General features: G+C 35.1%; 1 protein-coding gene across 3 annotated transcripts in view; it reads right to left on the reverse strand.

The window, feature by feature from the left end:
• LOC149531241 (Transducin/WD40 repeat-like superfamily protein) overlaps nucleotides 1-19,221 on the reverse strand; it is a 132,537-nt gene extending 113,316 nt beyond the window's left edge. Inside the window, exons 1-4 of one of the 3 annotated variants that reach the window (XM_089808169.1) lie at nucleotides 18,954-19,221; nucleotides 8,836-8,997; nucleotides 8,646-8,742; nucleotides 7,895-7,995 (exon numbers count right to left, since the gene is read on the reverse strand). In XM_089808169.1, coding sequence (XP_089664295.1) covers nucleotides 7,895-7,995; nucleotides 8,646-8,705 — 161 coding nt within the window. In that variant the 5' untranslated portion in view covers nucleotides 8,706-8,742; nucleotides 8,836-8,997; nucleotides 18,954-19,221. The remainder of the gene's footprint in view (nucleotides 1-7,894; nucleotides 7,996-8,645; nucleotides 8,743-8,835; nucleotides 8,998-18,953) is intronic. The other 2 variants (XM_089808168.1, XM_089808170.1) reach the window with 2 other exon arrangements.
• Nucleotides 19,222-23,827: the final 4,606 nt, after the last annotated feature.

Genomic DNA, 23,827 nt, shown 5'->3' on the forward strand with positions numbered 1-23,827 from the left:
TTACAGAATTCATAAGTACAATATGCTAACCCACGTGGGCACCTTCATTACAATAATCTGCAAGACTATGCTGCGAACTACCACCCAGAGTTGTCTTAGACAATGTTTGAGCCTTTCTTAAATAAGCAATTTTATGCCACCCGAGAAGGTTCTAGATGCTCAGACTTAATACCTAGGGCCAACAAATCCTAACAATATATATAGAGTCGGCTAAATACATCTTTGACAAATTATTTTAGAAATTTCGGACCTCATCTAGGCACTCTAAGGCCTCCAACGGTGAGCCTGAAGATTTTTCTGCAAATATTTCACCGAAAATTCGTAATAACATCTCCGACACTTAAGCTGGAGCAATGAGATTTTTATGGTAGGCTAATAAGTCTAAAATGAAGCTTCATGTAGAAAATGAGAACATTCTGAACTCGTATGAGAAACTTACTCCCATAAATAGTAACCACTCTATCTACTAGTCCTTATTAAAATAGAAAAGACTGAAAAGAAAATATTTTTGGGTGATATAAGATTGCTCTTACACCCAGGATGCTCCTATATCACACATGCAAATTCCAAGGCTTCTACCAAAGCACCTAATGCCTCATTCAGTGTGGTAGAGCAGATGAAGAAGACAAATGTGAATATTTCTATATGGGATGTTGTTGTTACTATACTGATGCAAAAAAAGTTACTGCAACAGGAATCGGAGAGCATTGAATCAAAGGATTAACCATCAAGCACGGAAGTGCCACAAGTCTTGTACAACCATCAAGGGAGATAGAAACAAGTAAAAAGGTTAGACCTCCTCCATTTTATGTTTCTCTGGTTATAGTGGATAAGCTAGTCAACAATTGCATGACTGATTTAGGGGCTAGTAGTTCAGTGATGCCTAAGTGTGTTGCCGATGTCCTAGAAATGAAATATGAGCCCATTGTTAGGGATGTATTACAGTTGGAAGGTAGTACTGTCAAGACTATAGGAATCCTTAGGAATGTTGAAATGGCCCTACATGCATGCCCTGGTTGTACTATAGTTCAAGATATATCAGTTGCTAAAGTTAAGCCACATTTTGTCATCTGTCTCTCAATAGATTTCACTGTCCAAACAGGTGGTTACATATCCTCTAATTGGTCATATATGTTTTTTAGAACAAGATATGGAACTAAAGCTTCAATCAGAGTAGAGCCCTCAACCATATTGAGCCCTACACTCCTAATCTCATCATTATGAATTGCCCTATCCTAGAGATAGATGAAAATGACATGGTAAATGAGCCTGCCACTTCCCTAGCAGAGATACTTGATTTCCTTTTGGATGAGTGGGCTAATGCATATCAATTTGATCCTATATTATAAACCCTGGAGAGAGGCCTTGGTACTTATTGTATATCAGAAAAGGATGCTCTTTAACCTTATGAAGAACAAGGAGGATACAAGTGGGATATGGAGTATGTATTTTGATGGATCAAAAAATAAAAATGGATCAAGGGCTGGTGTGATGTTGATTTCTCCTACACTAGAAAGGTACTACTTCTCCTTTAGGCTTCAACTCAGTTGTACTAATAACATAGCAAAGTATGAGGCATTGATTCAAGGTCTTCTACTTGCTTAGAAAAGAGGAATCCAAGCATTAACTGTATATGGAGATAGAAAATTAATTGTTAATAAGGTGAGGAACCAGAATGTCACTAAGAAGGGTTTGCTCAAGTCTTATAAATGTTAGTGTAGTTTTTTATTTTTCCTATTTTGCTAGGTTTTTCCTACACTTTTAATAATCTCGCTTAGGTTAATAAAGCATGTCTTATTAGGTGAATGGTTGTGAGGTGTCACCTTCCTACATGTGAGCATCCATTAGCTATCTTGGGAAGATACTTTGCTATCTTTAGTCCGATAGATGGTTGCTCCTCATTAGTTGGTGTTGCCACCTCCTCCCTCTTCCTAGCCTATATAAGCATGCTACCTGGCTTGTATTTGCATCTCTTGTTTTTGCGTCCTCTTAATGCTATTTTGCTTCTAGCATTTGCATTACTCTCTTGGAGACTAACTCTATGATGCTATTTTGATTTTGTATCATTTGCATTCATAGTTTAGATATTTACTCTTTGCACTAGTTTTCTGGGTTATTAATCTTATCAGATTCTAACAATAAACATAGAGTATGGGATTTGCTTGAAGGTTTCAATGCATTTAATATTCAAAGTATCCCTAGGAAAGAGAATAGACATGTTGATAGACTTGCAGCAATATGTGCATCTTATGATGTGCCAAGGAGCCTTGAGGTTGAGAAGAAACAGAAGATTAGAGTGGTAGTTAGGCCTACTATTCCTGATAATAATGTTAATTGGCAAGTGTTTGAAACTTATGCACAAATTGTGAGTTTCTTGCAGAATGAAGCAGAGTTCTCAGATAGAAATCAGTCAAGGCTGCATGACCAGTATGGGGATCAGATCATCAATCTCAGTTCCAACAAGTTGCCTAAGGGTCTCATTACCTTAGAGAGAGTCTTCAATCCCGATGACCAAGCAAGAGATAGAGGCATGAACCTTGCTGCAAGCAAGGATGATCACATACCGGTCATGGTTGATGATGGAAAGACCTTGAACATGGGAAAGGTATGTACTGAGATTGAACAAGAAAATTTCATTCATCTACGTCAAAAATTTAATGATATATTTGCTTGGACATATGATGATTTAAAGGGTTTTGACCCAAGTCTTTTTCAGCATACCATAGATTTGAATGATAATGCTAAGCCTGTTAGGCAAAAACAGAGGCCAATAAATCATGAAATTGAACCCTTAATGAGAAAGAAGCTATTCAAACTTAGAGAGGCCAATATAATATTCCCTATCAAGCATTCCTCTTGGGCAGCAAACCTTGTCCCTATTAGGAAGAAGAGTGGAGAAATCAGATTATGTGTAGACTTCAGGGATCTTAACCAAGCCTCCCTTAAGGATCACAATCCCCTTCCTTCCATGGAGCAAATCCTATCCAAGGTCAGTGGTTCAAAGAGGTTTTCATTCCTAGATGGATTTTCAAGCTACAATCAAGTGTTAGTCAAGGAGTCTGACAAATATAAGACTGCATTCACAATGAAGTAAGGCACCTATGCTTACAGTAAGATGCAATTTGGGCTAACAAATGTAGGTGCCACATTTCAGAAGGCAATGAAGATGGCCTTCAAGAATATGATTGAAGGTCTGTGTTGGTATACCTTGATGATATCATCGTGTATTCAAAATATGTAGCGGATCATTTGGGCCATCCCAGACAAGTATTCATAAGATGTAGAGAATATGGAGTATCTTTGAATCCAAGCAAGTGTTTCTTTGCCACTAATCAAGGAAAATTATTAGGACACATTGTATCTAAGGATGGTCTGACCATTGATCCAAAGAGAACAAAGGCAATACTTGCTCTCTCCCTTCCTAGTCATAAGAAAGGGCTGCAGAGTTTCCTTGGTAGGATAAATTTCATAAGGAGATTCATTCCTAATCTAGCTACCATGGTGAAACCTCTTATAGCTATGCTCAAAAAGAACATGGTCTTTTCATGGACCAAAGAAGGGAAAGCAAGTTTTGAAGAGATCAAGGCAGCCATAGCCTCAGCCCCTACTCTCATCAATCCAAATTTTGAAAAGGATTTCATTCTGTATACCTTAGGAGGTGAGTCAAGCACTTTTACTATCTTGACTCAATCAAATGACAAGAACGAAGAGCAACCTATTGCCTTCTTCAGTAAAGTGCTTAAAGAGTATGAAGACAAGTACAGTTATGCAGAAAAGCAAGCCCTTGCAGTCATAAAAAGTTCAAGCACCTTCTATCCCATAACAAGATTCATTTGCTAGTGCCCCATAGAAGTGTTAAGGATTTCTTTTTGAGCAAAGATATTAGTGAGAAAAGAGGAAGTTGGATCACTAAGATGATGGAGTATGATGTGGACATCCAGATTACCAAGTTGGTAAGAGGGAAAGGATTGTGCAAGTAGATGGTCTCATCTCAGGAATCGGATGAGGAGGTTGCTATGGTATTGACAGAACAGCAAGAAGTAAGAGATAATAATCCAAGGAGTTGGATAAATGACGTGATAACGTTATTGTCAGGCAATGGATATCCTCAAGGACTAGATAGGGCAAAAAGAAGACAATTCAGATTGCAATTCATTCCTTATGCCATAGTTGATGGTATCCTATTTAGGAAGGACTTCAATGGAGCTTTGTTAAGGTGCATTGATACAGATCAGGCTGATAGAATGATTAAGGAGCTTCATGATGGTCCTGACGGTGGCCACTTTTCAATAAGAACCACTACCATGAAGATAATGAGGGCAGGTTGCTATTGGCCATCCTTGTTCCATGATTGTCATAGGTATGTCAGGAAGTGTGAAAAATGTGCCTTCTTTTCATGTAAGCAAACGCTTGCAGCCCTTCCACTTCATCCTATTCAAGTGGATTTTCCTTTTGCTCAATGGGGACTAGATTTCATAGGCCCCACCAATCCTCCTAGCTCTGGTCATAAATGGATCCTAGCTGCTACAAATTACTTTACCAGGTGGACAGAAGCAATTGCATTAAAAGATACCACTGAGAATTCAGTTGTTGAGTTCTTAGATGGAGTCATCACAAGGTTTGGTACTCCTTCCACCATTATTTCAGACAATGCAAAATCATTTGTAGGAGCCCAAATTTGTGCATGGGCAGTTGTTCATAGTATTTACTTGAGTACATCTTCTAATTACTATCCTCAAGGTAATGGATTGGTTGAGTCCTCCAATAGGAATCTGATTAGGATAATGAAGAGAACTATTGAGAATAATCAGAGGTGTTGGCATCAAAAATTAAAAAACAGCTCTCTGGGCTGACAGGATAACACCTAAGAGGGTTCTGTATCTCAGTTATGCTTGAACTGTAAAGGCAAAGTTATAATTTTTGGTACTAGTCAACTCTTCTCTATTTTCTTTGGTATTGCTCTGGCATGCTCATTGTAAATTCCCTTTGCCTCTAAACTTCATGACATTATGTTTTATCTCCTTCAGCCATTGATGACTATGCAAGATCTATTTGTCTCTCTTCAATGTTTTGTGGCTATTTGCAATTTGCATGATTGCATCCCTTTCGACCTATGAATGATATGTAAGTGAACTCTTTTCTTCCTCATGTTATTCATTTTGGTTGTCTGATCTGCATGTGATTGTTGGATTTAAACAAGTCTGAATCTGTATATCTTTGATGTCATAACAGTTCAAATGTGCATGTATGGGCAGAGATTGGTTTGAACACTCTATTTTGGTGCATCACCTCCTTAGGATAGATTAGGTCAATGATTCTATGCATGCCTTCACCCCTTTTCCTCTCCAAGTGTAGTTAGGTGCATCCTGATAGCAAAGGAAATCAGCCTTCTCCGGAGACTCAACCTCATAGTTCAAGTCTCACAGCTTGGAGGTTGTTTCCATGTTTCACAAGGTTGTCCTTAAGTAAAACTTTGGACAAGGGTACAAGCTTTTGTGACAACAATTACTTTGAAAAAGTTAAAATGATTGTCTTATGTCAATTCACCTCCACCTCTCAATTTAAGTGTGTGCTCATCAATTTGATATAGGAAATCATGCAAATGTCACATAGGCATACCTTCAAAAATTGTACAACCATCATGTCAGTCATGCATGGATTATTTTGTTATGGCCCATTTTTTTGTAGCCACAAGACACAGTAATGCAATGCCAATAGTATATACTATATATAGGTTATGCAATAAAACTTACATATTCAATATGAAATACAAGAAACAAGATTTCTTGTAAGTCTATACACCTGTAGGAACGCTTTTGAACACCTCAAACTTTCCATATGAAGACTTCTTTTCCAATCAATGGAATTATCAATCATTACTACTATTCATCATTATAATCGCTAGCCAAGTGACATCATCTACATGTCATTGCACCATGCACACATAGAATATAGCTTGGTTGTATGGAGTGTATTACCACAAAGGTAGACTAAAATATAAATTTGTGGTCCAAGGTAAAATAAATAATCAATAATCACATACCCATCAGCCCCATTTTGGGGCCTCAAGTCCTAATGCAAAAACCATTTTGAGAATTCTTCTCCAAAACCGCCTTTTGTAATAATTTAATATTCTTCTAGAAATTATTTTTAACCCACTCAAGGAAACATCTAGAAAAATCAATAAATAAAGTGATTTCATTTATATATTTTTAGCCCAAAAACAGCTTTATTTTAAATAATAATAATGAATTAAATATAACTTGCCATAAAAATAACTTTAGACAACATAAGATTTAATTAATTTGTTATCTATTTTTATGGCTAGTAAAAATGGGACATTACAGAAAGACAGTTAACTGTTGTATAGGCACGTTAGCTGGAACAGTTTATTCAGTCTTGCAGTTTGCTAATACCATGCCCTTTCCACTTGGTCATAATCTCCCACTGTTCTTTCCAAATTCGTTTTTGATGCAAACTAGTTGGTCAATGCTTTTCATGCTCTAGTCTCATTGTTTTCAACTTTGATAATAAAACAGGTTAAATCCAAACTGTAAATGTTGTCTACATATCATTAAATCTGTTGCAATGCCCCTTACCTGGCATTATTGCATACAATGGAAACCAAGGTAAGGGAACACACTACGAGCTTGCACTATTTATACAAAGACCACTGAGCTTGAAGAAAACACAGAATTCACATTATTGCAGAACTAAGAGTTTGGAGACTTCATAACAGATCCAAGCAAAACTTGAGCTGGACTCCAAACTCTCACAGTTGGATAAGTAATTTTGCAGCTCCCAAAATACTCCTTGCAAGATACACAAAGTATTACGACTAATATTCAAAGCTTGTTAATTCACAACATTGCAAGTACCACTCTCAAGTGCAGGTAATCTTGTATGGTTCCACATGTACAAGAAGAAGTTGGATCTCAAATAAAGTACATGTTTTATTACTGACCGAATGAGACACAGGTTTGTAGTTCAAGAGTCAGTCAAGTGGCTGAACTCATTGGAATATAGCCATTCCATCTTGTAATCTAAGTTACCAGGCATAACCATTGGGCCTCCCACACCCATTTATGACATAAATTATAGGATAAGCCTCTTTATTTGGATAAGCCTCCCAACCATAAAATTCGGATCAAATTCAGAAAAATTAGCTTGTGATTGATTGCAGGTCCTGTAGATTAAGTTTTATTTCCTGTCATAATGTTTTCAACATCTAACAATCCATCCATGATTTCAATCCGTAGAGTACCAGAATCTTGGTCTCTAGAGTCTAAACACAGCATTTTACACATGTATGACTATAATATCAGTTGATGACAAATAGAATAGCTCTATTTGCTGTTTCCTGTTCTCTTCGAATGAATTATGGTGTTTCTGCAGATTTTTCACACTGCAATTGCATATTCAATATATTGTGTACATTATGTACATTCATCCCCCAAGTAATTTATTAATTGTCCTCCATACAGAATCCTGGGGGCAGCATAGATGAATAACATATAAAGCTAAAGGAAGACACAAAAAAGCTGCTGGCAAGGTGGATATCCAGATGTTATGCAGCAAACTTAAAGAAAATTCCAAGATAAGTCTTTTAAATATCAGCAAGAGTATTATTATCCAACGTGGCCTTTCATTTTTTAAAGATGTTGAGGAAAACACCACTGATAACCTAGTTCTCACTCTTTACTAATCTAGGAAGCTCAAGGAAAACCACTTCTAGGGATTCCTAAATTGCACAAAAATAACTACAAAAAAATGAAATGTTAACGAAACACAGGTTTATATTACAAAAGTGAGATTTGAAGTTGGAAGAATTAATACAAAAACTCCAAATGACAAGTTCTCAATATGCTTCAAGAAGGTAAGTTGAGAGGCATACGTTGCATTTGCTGTGTCAAAAAGTCGAATAGACTCATCATCACAAGCTGTGACCAAATAATTGTTTGTTCGGTGAAAATCTAGTGAACTAATTTTACCATTCTGCAAAACAACAATCAATTTGTTAAAAATCAATTAAGATCACTTCCACAAAACCCCCATACCACCTACAGTGCTTCTTTGATACTATATCCTAGCCAAAATAACATTAAAATCACAAGCAAAAATGTGAGATTGGAAAAGCAACTGAAATGTTAAGATCTTGATAGTTAAAAAATGATGCAAGAACACCAAACCATTTCAAAACATCTTTAACGACACTGCTCATCCAAATGAAAGCTAAAGTAATAAAAAGGAATTGTGGAATGAACTAGTAGTACAAATTAAAACAAGCATGCAAAAATAGGAATTTTCAATTTTTTCTTTCATGATGCTCTAGTTGTCTTAAAACAACTTAACACCATTACCTATGACATAACTTATAGGATAAGCCTTTTTAATAGTAACATCTCATGCAAATATATCCAGCTCTAGTTTTAGTCAACCACAAACATTTTGTCAAAAATATTTGCAAAGAAGGTAAAATTGTGCTCGCAATTGAGATGGTAATTCATTTTTTAGGTTCATGGTTACTATGAATGAATGATTACAACCATGTACTTATATTTATCAGAAAGAAAAAAAAAGGTTTAGGATTTCATAAAGAAAACAATTCTTAGAAATTAAACTTATGGTGTAACAAGCTGACTAACATAGTCTTTGTTAACAACCCCTATCTCCATGCTTCTTATGACATCTTCTGTCAATTCCATGGATAGTTTCTCCTCCCCTTCAACTTGGCCCCCTGCACTGCCAAAGTTTTTAACAATCATAAGTTCATTCTTAAAGACAGAATTAGGTCAATTTGTAAGTAAGTGGAAACGAGACAAGAATTCTGCTGACCTGCCATTCAATAAGCAGGTTGATCATTCAACAATCCCTCTACCCAGCCAGAGTCAAGTCGATATAATTTTGTCTGTGGTTGTGTAGAATGTGTATCTAACTTTGCTATCAGGTACCTCCAGGACTTTAGCATGGCAAATTGACATGTTACCAAGCCAGCATCTGAGAATCGAAGTGAATTGCAAGAGGTAAAGTGAATGAAAATTTTGATTGAAAGAATAGAATCAATAAATATCTTTAGCACATGCACAATGTCAAAACAGTGTAAGGAATAAATGCCAAACACTATAAAATCTAAAACATTCCCAAGTGGTTAGATTCCACAGATATGATAATTTAGTCAGACTTGAAATTAAAATTGGGAACCTAGTAGTTGCAAGCTTTCAAGCAGTTCTCGAGGTAAATTTGAATGAATTTCCCTTGGCCATAAACTTAAATGCAAAGTAACAAGTGGGGCCATACATCCAGAAAATTTGTTAAGAGTTAGATAATGAACATTCATGAGAATGTGCACAATTGTTTTGTAAGAATGCAATTGTAATATATAGCCTATAACTCTATATATAGAAATATTATCGAAATACATAGATTAAGAACAAGCTATAAATGATAGTTGTCATATCCCTCCATCTGAAACACTGATTATGTCATTTCCTTTTGGAAATAATTTTTACAATAGACAAATAATAATATTAAAACAAAATAAATAAATAATAATAATAAAATGTAAATAAATGAATGACTTATATAATATATTTAATATGAATAATACATAAATATATATGTATTTGATAATAGATATACTATCATACATCTAAAATAGATATTAATTAAATATTAATACAATACAAACCTGAAATATATATATTAATAAAACCATATATTATAATATATCCCAAACACTAAAAATAAACACCAAATATATGATTCATTCCCGGGTCTAAAATAATGCGTTTGCATCCATTCTACCTACTGAGTATTGAGGTTGAGATGTCTTTTATATATCTACATATCCAAGACATGACAACTACCAAGGTATCAATGGTTCATTAAGCACCGTAATGTCCCCGTTTTTGGCAAGTCCTTGCAGTTGATGGAGTTAGCTCATCATAGTGACCCTTGTGAGCTGACAGGGTGTTTTGGGGGTCCCAATTGTGGACTTTCTATTTTTAGTAAGTCTATTTTTGGCAGTTGCTATTTTTGGCAGTGCAGTGGGTGACCTTGACAGTTGGTCATCACCTGCAATTAATAAGGTTAATAATTGCATGAGCTCTTATTTATTCAATAATAATCAAGTTGCATTACTATAATGATATTTATATTATTATAATAATGACATTAAGAGATATTTCTAAAAAGTATGTTGGAAAGTTTCAAGTGCTTAGTTCTTTTGGGAAACTTCTATAGTTTCTGAATTGGAGTTTTTTTAAGAAACTTTGGCCAACGAAAGATTATAAATGAGAGCTCATTTCATTGGCAAAAGCACGCTTGAATATATACTTATTTTTGTTGCCTTTGTGGCTTTTCCTAAGTTCTAAATTGTGAGCCCTTGCTGAAGTATAAGGGTCTTTGAATTTCTGAAGATTGTTTGAAGTCACTAATGATGTATAGTGGTTTCATTGGTTAAATCTCCTTATTGTGATTTTCTATGACTGGGAGATTGGATTTATAATTCTGAGAATTCTGAGTCTTGGAATTGGTTCTAGTAATTTCATTGGAAGTTGTGCTGTTGAATACAATTTGCTTAGTCTCCTATTGTAATCGTTGTGGCTATGGAGATTGATATACTGAAGGAAGTTGACTGAATTCTTGTTACAGACTTAGCAATTGAATTAAGATTCGATTGGGGGCATATATGTGACTGCCGTTTCAATACTGGAGCTGCGTGTGGGATTGATATCAGTTTGGACATCATATCTGCAAGTTGGTGGATTGCTGAACAAGAAATTGGGGTTGGGCAAGTATCTACCGCAGACCTGGCACTTGGGATTTGACCTGCGGCCATCTTGTGTAGTCTGCGATCTCCATTAAGGCTGGACGTTACCAATATTCTCCTCGTGACCTGCATTAGGAGCAATACCAACCATAGCAGACTGATGCATTAAGTCTTGGCTTGCGTTGAAGATGGGAATGGGGAGTGTTGTGTTAAGGAGCTGCCTCTAGTTCATATTCTGGGTTCTCCTTTGAGCCGGCAAGCACAAAGGATTATGCTATGGGAGAAATCAGGTTTCATTATTGAATAAATATTGGAATTTGATTCATGTTAATTGTATTTCCTTTCCACTTAAAAATTATAAGTAATGCTGGAGTTGTGTGTTGTTAGTATTTTCTTTGCACTCATTATATCTTCTGAAAATTAAATAAAAACAAACAAACATAGAAACATTGTTCACTGGCACCGAAAATTCTATCTAAGCATACATAGAGTTTTTACAGTGGTATGAGAGCCTGCTTGCAAAGTGTTTGACGAAATGTCAAACAACTGAATTATAAAAGAATTTGGTGTTTGATGAAGTTATAACCGGTTGGCGTTATTACAAGCACATTAGGAACATATGAATACAGTCAATTGTGTATAGAAGGAATATGTCAGCTAACTGATAAACAATCTCTAGAAACAGCGATAAAGCATCACCAATTGACTTGTCAAGAACAATCAAATTGGTGGGTTGCTTAAGAAACTAGTTGGCAACCGATCTTCATGGGATGCTAAAACCAATCTGGGAGTTGTTATTAGTTTACAAGTTAATGACTAACTAATGGTGCGTTTAAGTCAAAGAGGCACCTATTCAAAGGGCAAGGAGGTGTGATCTCCTCACCTCAGAAGATATACAGGCTTTCACCATATTAACTTTGGAGAATATAAGACTTTTATCATATAACATCCATTTGGGGAATAATAAGACAAACAGATGTAACTAATCAGAGAGGGTAGTATATTACAGTCGACAACCAAACCCAATTAATACTATTCCAAATCATATTGTAAGGAGATTCTGGAATTTGCAATGGGACTAGCCTCCTTACAGTGATCAGATGTTTGGGTCAATGTACGCACTTACACATCGAATACTTAGAAATAGCATAACTGCTGATTAGAGTTAGTAATCATATAAGAATTGAGAGGAAAGGGAAACAGGTAACATGGAAATTGTTGTATTATCTGGTCTACCTATTTAGCACTCAAGGAAGCCTAACATTCATGTGAGAGGTAGTATCAACCCATCCTACTGCAAGCATAAATATGCATAAGCAGAAGGCAGTATTTCAGACCCGACCAAACAGAGTATAGCAGAGACATAACTATAAACAGCAATAATCTACAAATGTGGTGTATCACCACATAAGAAAAGAACGTTTAAGCCGGATAATATGTCAGTTGTATATTAGACGAATATATGGAATATGCTGCAGCCACCAGACATAGAGAAGGAAGAAAGTATAGACATTAGGAAAAGGAAGACTTACATCAATAGGTTCATATCTTCAGTTACATATATATATATATATATATATATATATATATATATATATATATATATATATATATATATATATATATATATATATATGTATGTATGTATGTAATCAGGAAGATTTATATCGGTTCATTTGTAATCAGTGATATCTGGGCAACGTTTTAGACCAAATTGGAAACAGAACATTACAATATCCTCATTAATGGGGATAAGAGTAAGGAGAATGCTCATGAGGATGCCAAATGGTTGAAGCCCACCTCTGAATTTTGGAAATTAAATTTTGATGGGGTTTCTTGTAGTAAATTCTGGGATGTCTGAAACTCATTTTGTTCTCAGGGATTTTGAGGATTTCTTTGTTTTAAGTGGCTTTCATTCTACGAATTCAATTTAATCATAAAGATAAATGCATGGCAGTTACTGAAAGTATGACCCAGGCAATGCCTTTAGATTGTAAGCGGCTAATTCTCAGAGGAGATTCCTCTATTGTTATATAAGGGTTAAATAAGCCATGTCCCACTTGGAAATGTATAAAGCTTAAAAGAGGAACTACTTTCTCTTTGTAAGAATCTGCACAGTATCTTTTGTATGTACTATGGATATAGAAATTAATAAGGTGGAAAATTGTTTGGCTAATTTAGGAGTTGACCAAGCACCTTTCTTGGCCTTAATGAGTTAAAGGTTGGACTCTTGGGATGACCTAGCCATCCTCCTCGAGAAGGATTTGGCTTAAGATTACCTTATAGTAAGCTCCTTCTTGTTTGTGTGACCTTTTGTGCTTGGTTACCTTCCGCTTTTGTTTTGCGGTCCTCCCACATACCTTTGGTGATGTAAGAGTAATGATGCCTTTTTGTGCATCTGCATAGGAAATCCATCTTTATATTTCCTACGGTATTTGGAATTTTGATAGTTTGTGTTGTTAGTACTGTCCAAAATTTTGCTTTCCCTCATAGAATTTGCAAGCGATGTTGTCCCAGTAATGTTGTTAAGCTCAAAAAATGGCTGTGAAATTCTTTTTATCCTTCGCAAGCCATTGTTTAATTCTTGTATTGACCTTTTGGACCAGTTAGAACTTATAAATCGCATGTCATCAGTCAACTGCCTCCGCCTATCTCAGCACTTAGAGTCCACCAGTTCAATCAGTTTCCTAAGTTTTTGTTGCCCCCCCTTCCCCGCAGACCCCTTCTGTGTCAAGAGACTGCGTGTGCAGGTGAGCGGAGCCAAGATTAATTTTTCATGTGCTTCTTATACCCCTGTTCCCACGATGATCATCAAAAGGTTCAAAATTTGATCGTGGGTACATAGGTGATGTTTATGTGACCAAAAGGAAGGATCAATGCTGTACCAACATTCCCACAAGGCATATCAAAAGAAAGACAATTTGAAGGCAGGTATGTGGGGTGTCATGAGATGAAATTAAAAGATTGGGCCCCGCATCCCTGTGAAGATCAACACAAGTTCGAGATGCCATGTGCGGGTGAGTGGAATTAAGTAAAGTAATTGCTAATTGTTAACGAAAAATGTACCCCACCTCCCTATGAGGAAATACCAAGCTGACACAAATGATGTGTAGATATGCAGGGTGTCATTAAACCAAGGCCCATGAATTTTGATAAATATCCTAATACGAAAGGCCATTCCTGCAACTGTCTGTTTACATTTTCCACCAAATGAACCACAACTAAACCAGAAACCCCTTAAACATGAAAAATCACAGTTCCTTTCAAGAGTTCCCCCATATAGAATTTTAGCAATGAGTTACTATAGAAATATTCTTATGTCAATCAGGTCATCTACACACCAAACCAAAATGTTTAGGTAAAATTATAGAACTACATGCAATGTCAGAACAATACTGTAACTAGGCAACACATAGTGGATAAATTGATGATATACACCAATTTCACGGATAAAAATGATATTTCCAGAACTAAATAAAATATCTGCTCTAAATCAAGAGCTACATTGAACCAAACACAAACATATTTATTCAGGACATCAAAGAAGGTGCAATTGATTCACGAAAATTAAATTCATCATTGTTGGCACCAAATTCTCTTATGGAAGGTGAACAAATTGGGAAAGTCAATATTTGTGTGGGTAGAATAAGTTGGTCAAGTCAAAGGCCACAAGTTTGATACTTCATCTTAAGAAAACTGCCAGTATGCTTTTACAAGCCCACTTCCCTCCACCAAGAATCTCAGAGCAAGCTGCAGTATCATTAAAATTTAAAATGGTGAGCTGCCAAAGGTAAAATTCCCTTGTAATGTTTCTAGTACCAAAAGTTTCCAGATGTGATTTCCAACTATGTTGAACCCAGCTGCTAATCATTTGCTCAAAGAGATAGTCTAAAAGAATATCCCAAAATAATTATGAATTTCTATGCTATTCCAGAACTTATTCATACTTTTAAACATAAAAAATAACTGATTCACAGTTAAACAGGAGCATTCCCTCATGGAGGACCTTTGGCACAAGCTAGTGAAGCTTTGTGGAGATAATAGGAATTTTAAGCACTATCTGTTGCAACTGCACCATTCGGCTGAATTTGTGGCATAGATGACACTCTCGTCAAGGACAGGAAAGGACCAAGAAACAAGAAATCAAGTTAAAGTTCTTTCTTCTCTCAGTGCATCATCTTAGTGGAATTTTCTGGATTGAGAACATAAGAACATAACCAAGAAGACAATTTAAAAAGGAAATAAATTCCACAGGGGTCTACATGACGAGACACACACCCAAAAGTACTAAAGAAAAAACATAATGCACGGATGCCATACACTCTGATAGAAGTGAGAGATGAAAGATTGGACTTCAAAATGTGTGATTATAAGTTAGTCTCAAATATAAAGATAAAAAGACAATCAAGGTGCGAGTAGATCTGTCCATCAAGCAAATCTTTATAAAAGTATTGTTACATATTAGAGTACTATGTGATATGAATAAGTTTCAACAAATGGGGATCTGCTTTCAAGCCTCTAGCAGACTCAGTTTTTCACATTATTAAGGAGGGTCCAACAATAGTAAAAAGCTGAGCTATGAAATAGAGGTCTCTAATATGTGGAAGCTTATCTCTATATAGTGAAAAAGCTTTTCACTAAACCATAAATCTTTCAAGAAGCCTTACCATTGCATCAGCCCTCACTTTTGTTGTGTAATACAGTCTTTCTCTGAATGTCCACAAAAGGGGAATGCAAGGACATGGGGACAAGATTCAAGGACAGCAAAACAAATTCCCAACTTTTGGGAACAGCAGAAAGCCAACTAGTAAAAAACTTAAAACATACTAAAAGCAGTTGAAATTTTGAATATTACATTCAATGTGGTACATTCCTCCAATCAGTTTTTAAGGGCATTTTTAATTTTTCCCCTTTAAAAAGTTACATTTTTTTATTTTCATGCACCAAAAGGAGCAAACATCCACTCCTCAAAAAAGGGTACAACCCCTCCAAGTCCCCAGAACCTCTGGGATGTCGCCCAGACCCCTGAGAATGTGTCCCCTTGGAGCATTGACATTAACTCTAATCGATTAGCTGGAGCACCTAGCATCTAGCTCATCATGAGCCCACATACATGATGTCTCTCATTCCTTGCTTCTAATCAACTTGTTTACTTGCAAAACCAAGATAAACAAGGTGAATAATGCAGTATCCATGAATTAGATCACATATCTAGTGCAATGCATCAGATGTTAGAATACTCTAAACATTAAAAGATTAGGATAAAAAAATCATGCCTTTTTCATACTTTATTACCATGGTTATGCAAGATACTCTATGTTGTATACCTTCGAACCTTTCCAGAATTTTATAATATTCGTAATTCTCGCAAACGTTTCACCTTCTCAACCCTAACAATCATATTGAGCTTGATTATCATGAATATTTACATAATGGCCTAGCAACTTATTTTCTATTTCTTTTGTTCTTTATATTTTGTCTACTAGTGACCCACCAATCTGGATGAACTTTTGTCAATTTGAAGCACTGCTAGTTTACTGCAAATTTGAGGTCCAGAGTGTTAGTATTTAAATAAAAATCACAAGGAATAGAATTCATTAACTTTCCTAGGGGTTTCTTCAATAAGATATGACAGATGATTTAAAAGTTTCTAGAGAGCAAAACAGGGAATCCAAACCCATTAAACTTTATTGAGGTAGATATGACTAATATGATAAAAGAAGATCCTACAGAAGGAAGAGTTCTTCATAGATAGTAAGGGTCAAATTAAGGCCTCCGATGCCATCAATTTAAGGATGAGCACCAGAAAAAGGCAAAAGCAAAAGAACTGTCTGAAATCTTATAAATTGTTATAAACTTGAGTATTAGAAAACCTGATTTCTCAAAGAGGATTTTGCACTATAAATAATAAAATTCTATCATGACCACTAGATGATTGGAATCTGGCAGATCCATCGGACAACATTGATGCCCTAATGGGTATGTCGCAAAAATGTAGGTCATTAATCACAATCTAATAAATAAGAAGAAAGAAGGAAAACTTATCAATAAGTGGAATCAGTTGAGTTAATAAAACCAACCATCAAAACATTACAAGCTCCCTCTTGGAGGGTATAGATACCCTTTGTCAATGGTGTGATATAATACACAGTTTTGAGAGTTTGAGCCTGAATCACTCTCCCAATTGCACCTATTTTTAAAATCTAAATGAGATAGTAAATAGATAGCGGTCAGATATGACATGGGGGTGATGGTAGACATGAATTGACCTTTATTACAATGTAAAAGCAGCATTTTTATGTTCCCTAGTTTATTTGGGTTGATTGCATTGTATTCCAAAGCATGTTTAACTTTTGTATACCAAGGTTTCTGTGTGGACTCTACAAATTTGGATTTAATATTTTCATAAAAAGGAAGCAATGCCTGGGAGAAAGAAAAATGAAGCTCAGGAAAAGAGACTAAGAATGTAAATTCTGCAGACAACCACTACAGAAGATACAATTATAAACTGAGGAGCCAGCTGACTAAACAGAAATTCTTTCAATGCCCGTCCTCATAAACATAAAATCTAGTATGAGACAATGGAATCGACATTTTTGGGGTGGGGGCCCTAGCTCGGTTGGCTAAATCTTCCCTGTTGCAGGGGGTTGGTCACGGGTTCTAGTCTCCCCCGTCCTCGTGGTACCGGTGGCCGTGTCGTGCCAGCGCTACCGGTCACGTTAAAAAGTTTATCAGGCGCACTGCAGTTTATAGGGGGGCCGTGTTGCACCGATTCCTGCAGTCTTTAAAAAAAAAAATTTTTAAAAAAAAAAAAATGTAATCGACATTTTTAATGTCAAATTAGATGCAGTGCATTAATCAAGAGTATCCACCATATAGATGCTGAGGATAATGTAGCTTAAACATAAGAGACAGCACAGAGGCCCTTCATTAAAGAATATATCAATATGAAGACCTGGAGTAAAGCTACAACCTTTCTCTGTCCTGAAGTTGATTTTTCTGTCCAATTTAAACGCATGAGTCAATGTCAAAAAAATATTTGCATCTTGGACTCAGTATTCTTTATGTTAAGGGTCTTAGACGGGCTATTTCTGAATGCAGTTAGTTTATTATAGGTATACCGATTTCTCAATATGGCAGGCTTGCGAGGCAAAAATCTAATATGGCTGTAAATAGCCATCTCCCTCGCTGGCTGAGTAGTTTATGATGCCGGACCATACCAGAACTTGCCACTTTGCTCTCTTGGTATTAGAACTAAGTCAGACCACTTGCAAATCTGGAGCAAATCGCGTGCTTCTGATTGGGCTCATACCAACTGCAATACAATTAAATAAATTGATTTGCCTACAAGAAGAACGCTTATCATTATGATTTTTCGTTCAAAATGTGTTTACTGGCTCTTTGATCGTGGGCCTATTTTGTGCAGGAGGGTATAAAATTGAATAATTAAACAACCGGTATGTACTTGCTGTTTATGTAGACCAATATAAGGCCATTCTTTTCCGGGGGTTGAAACTCTAAAGGACACGTTATTGAGGACTTCGAGCTTACAGAGTCCATAACTGTTTAGAGAAAGTCTTCCTGGATAATAATTTCATTCACAGTTTAAAACAAGGTCTTCGGTCACAGTTTGTATGATGAGTAAGGATTGCTAACAAGAGCTCTTTATATAGATAACTCTTTACAAGCATCAGGTTGAAACATAACTGTGTTGCTTCATCAAATCCACTGGTCCTCGTATATTGTGTAAGGTCTAGTATTCATTACATTAATTGAGCAAGCAACTCTTCTTTCGCTAATGTGATGTATTGTTTATTAATTTCACAGGAAAAAATCTATGTGCCCCGCAAAAAGTCAAGAACCTTGTCTTAAAATCGTTTCAGGGACGCCATTGAAATTAATTCGAAAACAAGGTCAAGGGCTCAACTGAACGCCAACAACTGTCAGTTGAAAGGTTTCTGGTCTTTCATGTCTAACCCAAATCGTTTACTAGAAGACCAAAGAATAGTTTACCGGGCCTGGCAGCATCAATCCAATGACAGAGCAAACGGAACAATGATAACGAATTCACGGACAACAATTCTGTGTTTTACTCCAAAGTTTTAATGGGAACTCTCGTTAACACATATTAATTCTAACTGCTAGTTATGTAGAAATATGATGAAGGATTAAGAGTAAGTACCAGCGATGGAAAACCGAGGCGCTATTGCACTCTGTACCAGGAAAATATTCACTTGAAAATAGTGTAATTTTGACTCGAATTGTTCAAAAGCGAAAGCTGATCAGTAGTCCTTACACAGGACTAGAGCTTAAAACTAAAAATGCCAAAAAAGCTATTTCGCTGATCAGTAGTCCTTACACAGAACTAGAGCTTAAAACTAAAAATGCCAAAAAAGCTATCTTTGCGCCCTGGTAGAGCTTTAGACTGATCTTCTTTTTCTTCTTTTTCTTTATACCTTGGGCCCGTTTGGTTGATAGAATTGGCATGGCCAATCCTTGAAAATTTCAAATCTGTTCTTTGGGTGCGCAAAATGAGAATTAGGATTTGGGGAAATGTGGATTTGGTCTCCTATTTGACCTTCAAAATAAGAATTTCATCTCCTTCGAAATATTTGTTATTTGGAATCCACATTATAAATGGTAATTTAAATCTCATTTTCCTAAAATGAGGATTCTAAATAAAGTGAAATTTTATTGGGTTTGACATTCGAATGACTAATTTTTGAAAAAAATAGAAGATAAAAATATAAAGAGGAAATGAATGCGAAGTGGCTCAAGGCTATGGCAAAGTGTACTCGTTGTAAAATGCAGGTTGTGCGAAGTTGTATATCAGTTGGAGGAGTTTGATGGTTGTCAAGCACAAGTGCAACAGCTTTCGATTATGCTTCCATTACAACCTCTATTTAGAATTCCCTCAAACTTAAAAATCGTAAGAACAACACTCATTACAGCTAATCAATGCCATTTGTACTCTAAAATGTTATGGTTTATGGTCTCTAAATGTAGATAAGTTTCTTTACACAATGTTGTTTGTTCCGTTGAAAAACAATTATGGGTTACATTGCAAAGATCAACAACATGGGGCGTCTATAGCACCAGAGTTTGGTGCAGGCAAGAGAATATGCATTCAAACCCAAGAGGCATCTTCATTGGTCTTACTCGACATTGATGCCTTTTGCATTGGTCTGCCTAAGCGTCAATCAATTTCACAGGCCAATCCAACATTATGGAAAACATCAAGCAATCTGCTCTTGGAAATCACGTGGTCATGTAGGCATCATACCTTCCAATTTGCTAGCATAGGAATTGGAAATGGAAATTGGAAAAGGGAATGAGAATAGGAATTGAAAATGGAAATGAGAATGAGAATGGGAATTAAAAATTGTAATTTCAGTTTCGTTTGGTTCACCTAGAATTTGATTGAGAATATATTAATCATTGTTTGGATGTACAAATCTAAAATTGAAATAAGATTAAGTTTATATTTTTTGTAAAAAAATTTAAAAATATATATTTATTTTAATTTATTATTAATTTTTTTAAATAATTGTAAAGAAGTTAATTTATTTTCATTTTCATTTTTTTGAGGAATTTAATTTATTTATACTTTTTTAAACAAATAGATATAATCATGAAAATGTTATACACAATAAAATACTAGTACAATTTATTAATCATTTATATACAAAATCATTAAAAAAAATTAGTCTCTACAATCATAATTAAGTTCAAAACAACAAAACAGTCATGTCATTATTAAAATTTGTCCACCATCAAGTATACAAAGTCATAAAAAAAGTTAAATCTCCAATATTTGTCTTTTAACCACATTTACACATATGGTCCCAAATCACCATAACCAATAGTGTGATTATAACAATTATAACACAATTAACACATCGTAGCAACAAGATTTTGGCTTTCATCATGGAAGCAATCTCGTTGGCAGCAACAATCTCTCAAACCTTACACAACTTGCAATCGATCATTTAATCTTCTATAGATTCAAATGTGGTTGATGTAGATGGGGCATCATCGACCGACCGAAAGAATCTGCAACCATTGTCCCTTACATACCAAATCTACATTAGTGTTTGCCACAATAATTAGTTTTTACATTTAAAAATAAACATAAAAAATGAATTAGTAACAACCTTTTATATATTTGGATAGCACAAAAATTTACGACCATGATTACTCGTGTGTAAGGTCTTCATTGATACAGGGTGAGCACCACAATCACACATTGGCAAAGTTACCAAAGTCATCGACCCTATCTAAATAATGAACAAATATAATGAAAACAAATTAACAAAGAGCGTTATAGAGTAATAAGCTCTAACATTCATTATCAAACTTGCATAAACATTATGCACTCGCCAAAATGCAACTACACTTCCAAAGGTTCTCACATCCCCTCTTGTCTTGGAGACGATGTTTATTTACAAAACATGGATCCATGTTAAAGAAGGACAAATTTTCAATAGCTGAAGAGTAAGGAATAGATGGAGAAATCTGCTACAATGAAGCATGGGGGATTTTGTGTAATTAGAAAGAATAAAACTTTTGTGATTGAAATAATTGAGAGGAATGCTATGGGTTCAAATTAGAAATATGGTTCACTTTATACTTTGTCAAATTAGTAATTAGTAATTAGAAATTAGTCCATTTACAAAAGCTTATTGTGGCAACAACCAAAAAATGATTATTACATTATCCACATGTTTTTGAATTTAAAGTCTCCATAAAATGGAATGTCAAAAAGACCACAAAAAGCAGGAAAGGCTGATGAGTTGAAATGTTTGTTAGCCCCAACTGATAATATTCTTATTGTATGTGAAAGAGTCATATCAATTGTTATGTTGTCATTGATGTCAAGCCTTAATTGGTTAGACATTATGCTAATTTAGTAGAGTGTCATATCATTTGATTGATGAAGAGGATTTGAAGAAACTATAATGATAAGCATATAGTATTCAATGGGTACTTACATAAGTTGGCTATGACAGTATCATGTTTATTTGATTGTTGTACAATCATGTAATGTTGTGATTAAGTGATGAAGATCACGTATATGCATGACAATTTGATCAGTGTATGAAGGAATACAATATTAACTGAGCTACTACAGTTCTCACCAAGCGTCTGTCAAAGAAGAGTTAAAGTCTAGTGTTAACCAAGTGATGTGTTGCTCAAGTAAAGTTGTAATGTTCACCAAGCCTACACAAAAATAACAAGTTAAGAAAAGATTTAATCTAGACTGACATTTCATGAAAATGATGAATGATCAAGAAGTTCAAAGGATAAAGTCAAAGTTAGTTATGAGATCTAAAGCTGGAAAAAAGTAATAAAGATGTAATAGAATGAAGATGAGTACAAAGTTAAAGGAGAATATGTATACAGATGTAATAGAATGAAGATGAGTACAAAGTTAAAGGAGAATATGTATACACCGAGTGTCTAAATTTATTGAATATGAGATCTACGATCGTGATTAAGTGACAAAATATGCAATATTCTAGAACGATAAAGTTTCTATTTAAGGAGATGAACAAGATTGTTTTTGGTTGTTGATTGTTGTTGATACTAGTGTTGTTGATCGATTTAATGAAGAAGGAACATAGAAAGTGAACAGAGCATAACTAAAGTGGAAAGATCAAGAAAATGAAGTGTTAAGTGAAAGAGGAAGTGTGTAAATCAGCCAGTGAGAGACCATAAGGAAGCGATAGAGTGAAAAAGAGATATGAACAAGTAGGGTAGTGTTAAACCTAATAGATAATTTGATTGTTATTTTATCACCATTGTAGAAGATAAAATCTCTTAACCGAGTGGACCTAACATATCTTTAAAATCTTATATGGTAGCATCCATTAGTGATGTTTATAAGTCCTTTAGAGCAAGCCACTCTTTGAAAATGTCAAGGAGTGATAAGGTCTAGATGATATTTAGTTAAAATCCTCTCACAAGGCCACACTAAAAATGTGCATGTAACCTTTAACAAGGTTGGGTCCTAACAAAGCTCACTTCAAAATAGTGAAATTATTTGGGTTGTTGGTTCCTAGGTGGTTTTTTCTTTTGCAGGGTTTCCACATTAATTATTTGTGTCAAAGGTCTAAATGATTATTGTATTACAAGTTTATTTTCATGTTATTTGTTTAATATTGCAACTCGGTATATGTTAAGTAATTACTCTGATAATTAGTACAGTAAGGAATAGTGAGATGATAGTTTGAAGTAAAGTTGTTACAAGTACGATTTGTCATATTGGATGTGGTTACCAAGTTATTAATATGAAAGTTTATGAAGTTTGAATTGGTAATAAAGTGTTTGAAAGGCCTATAGGGTAATTGAATATAATTGATCCTCTCTGTAACGCCTCACTAAGGAACCCAAAATAAATTAACCTAAAGTTTCACTAAGTTTGCCAAACATTTTTTTAAAGATAATGAACAACAAGAGATAAAATATAGCAGAAGCAATAACATACACATATACATAAGCAACACATAAATAGATCACATCTCTTAATGGTTGCATGACATTGAATCTCATTTAAGTTTAATTAATATTAAATCTAACACATAACCAAAATCCACATCATGGAATAATCACAAGTACGAATCCATTTAAATAATGATATAATTACATAAGATGTCACTTGACATAACCAGACAGCATGATCATCTGATGTACAAGTCACAAGGTATGAAAAGCTCAAAGAATATACATCATGAATATAATACATCATCTCATAAGATCATTGATAATCAAATACAATGCAATAGAGTATAATCATCCAATAGAAATACAAGATCAAATAGAAAGGAACATTTGCACAAACACATCCAACTGTCGAATCTCAATGGTATAAGAAAAATGCAATACCACTCGACCTCATGGAACCTAAATAGGCCACTCCCACTATGCTAAGAAGATAAAATTAAGTCCCATATGGATATTAAAACACAAGTCATAACCAACATCTAGGTCAAGGAAACACCTAAAAGAAAACTATCTCAAAGGGTACCAAGACACAAGTATCATCTAATCTTAGAG

This window comes from Cupressus sempervirens, chromosome 11, assembly GCF_028749045.1.
Source record: "Cupressus sempervirens isolate cs-2001-9-10 chromosome 11, ASM2874904v1, whole genome shotgun sequence".
In the NCBI taxonomy this organism is placed as follows: Eukaryota; Viridiplantae; Streptophyta; class Pinopsida; order Cupressales; family Cupressaceae; genus Cupressus; species Cupressus sempervirens.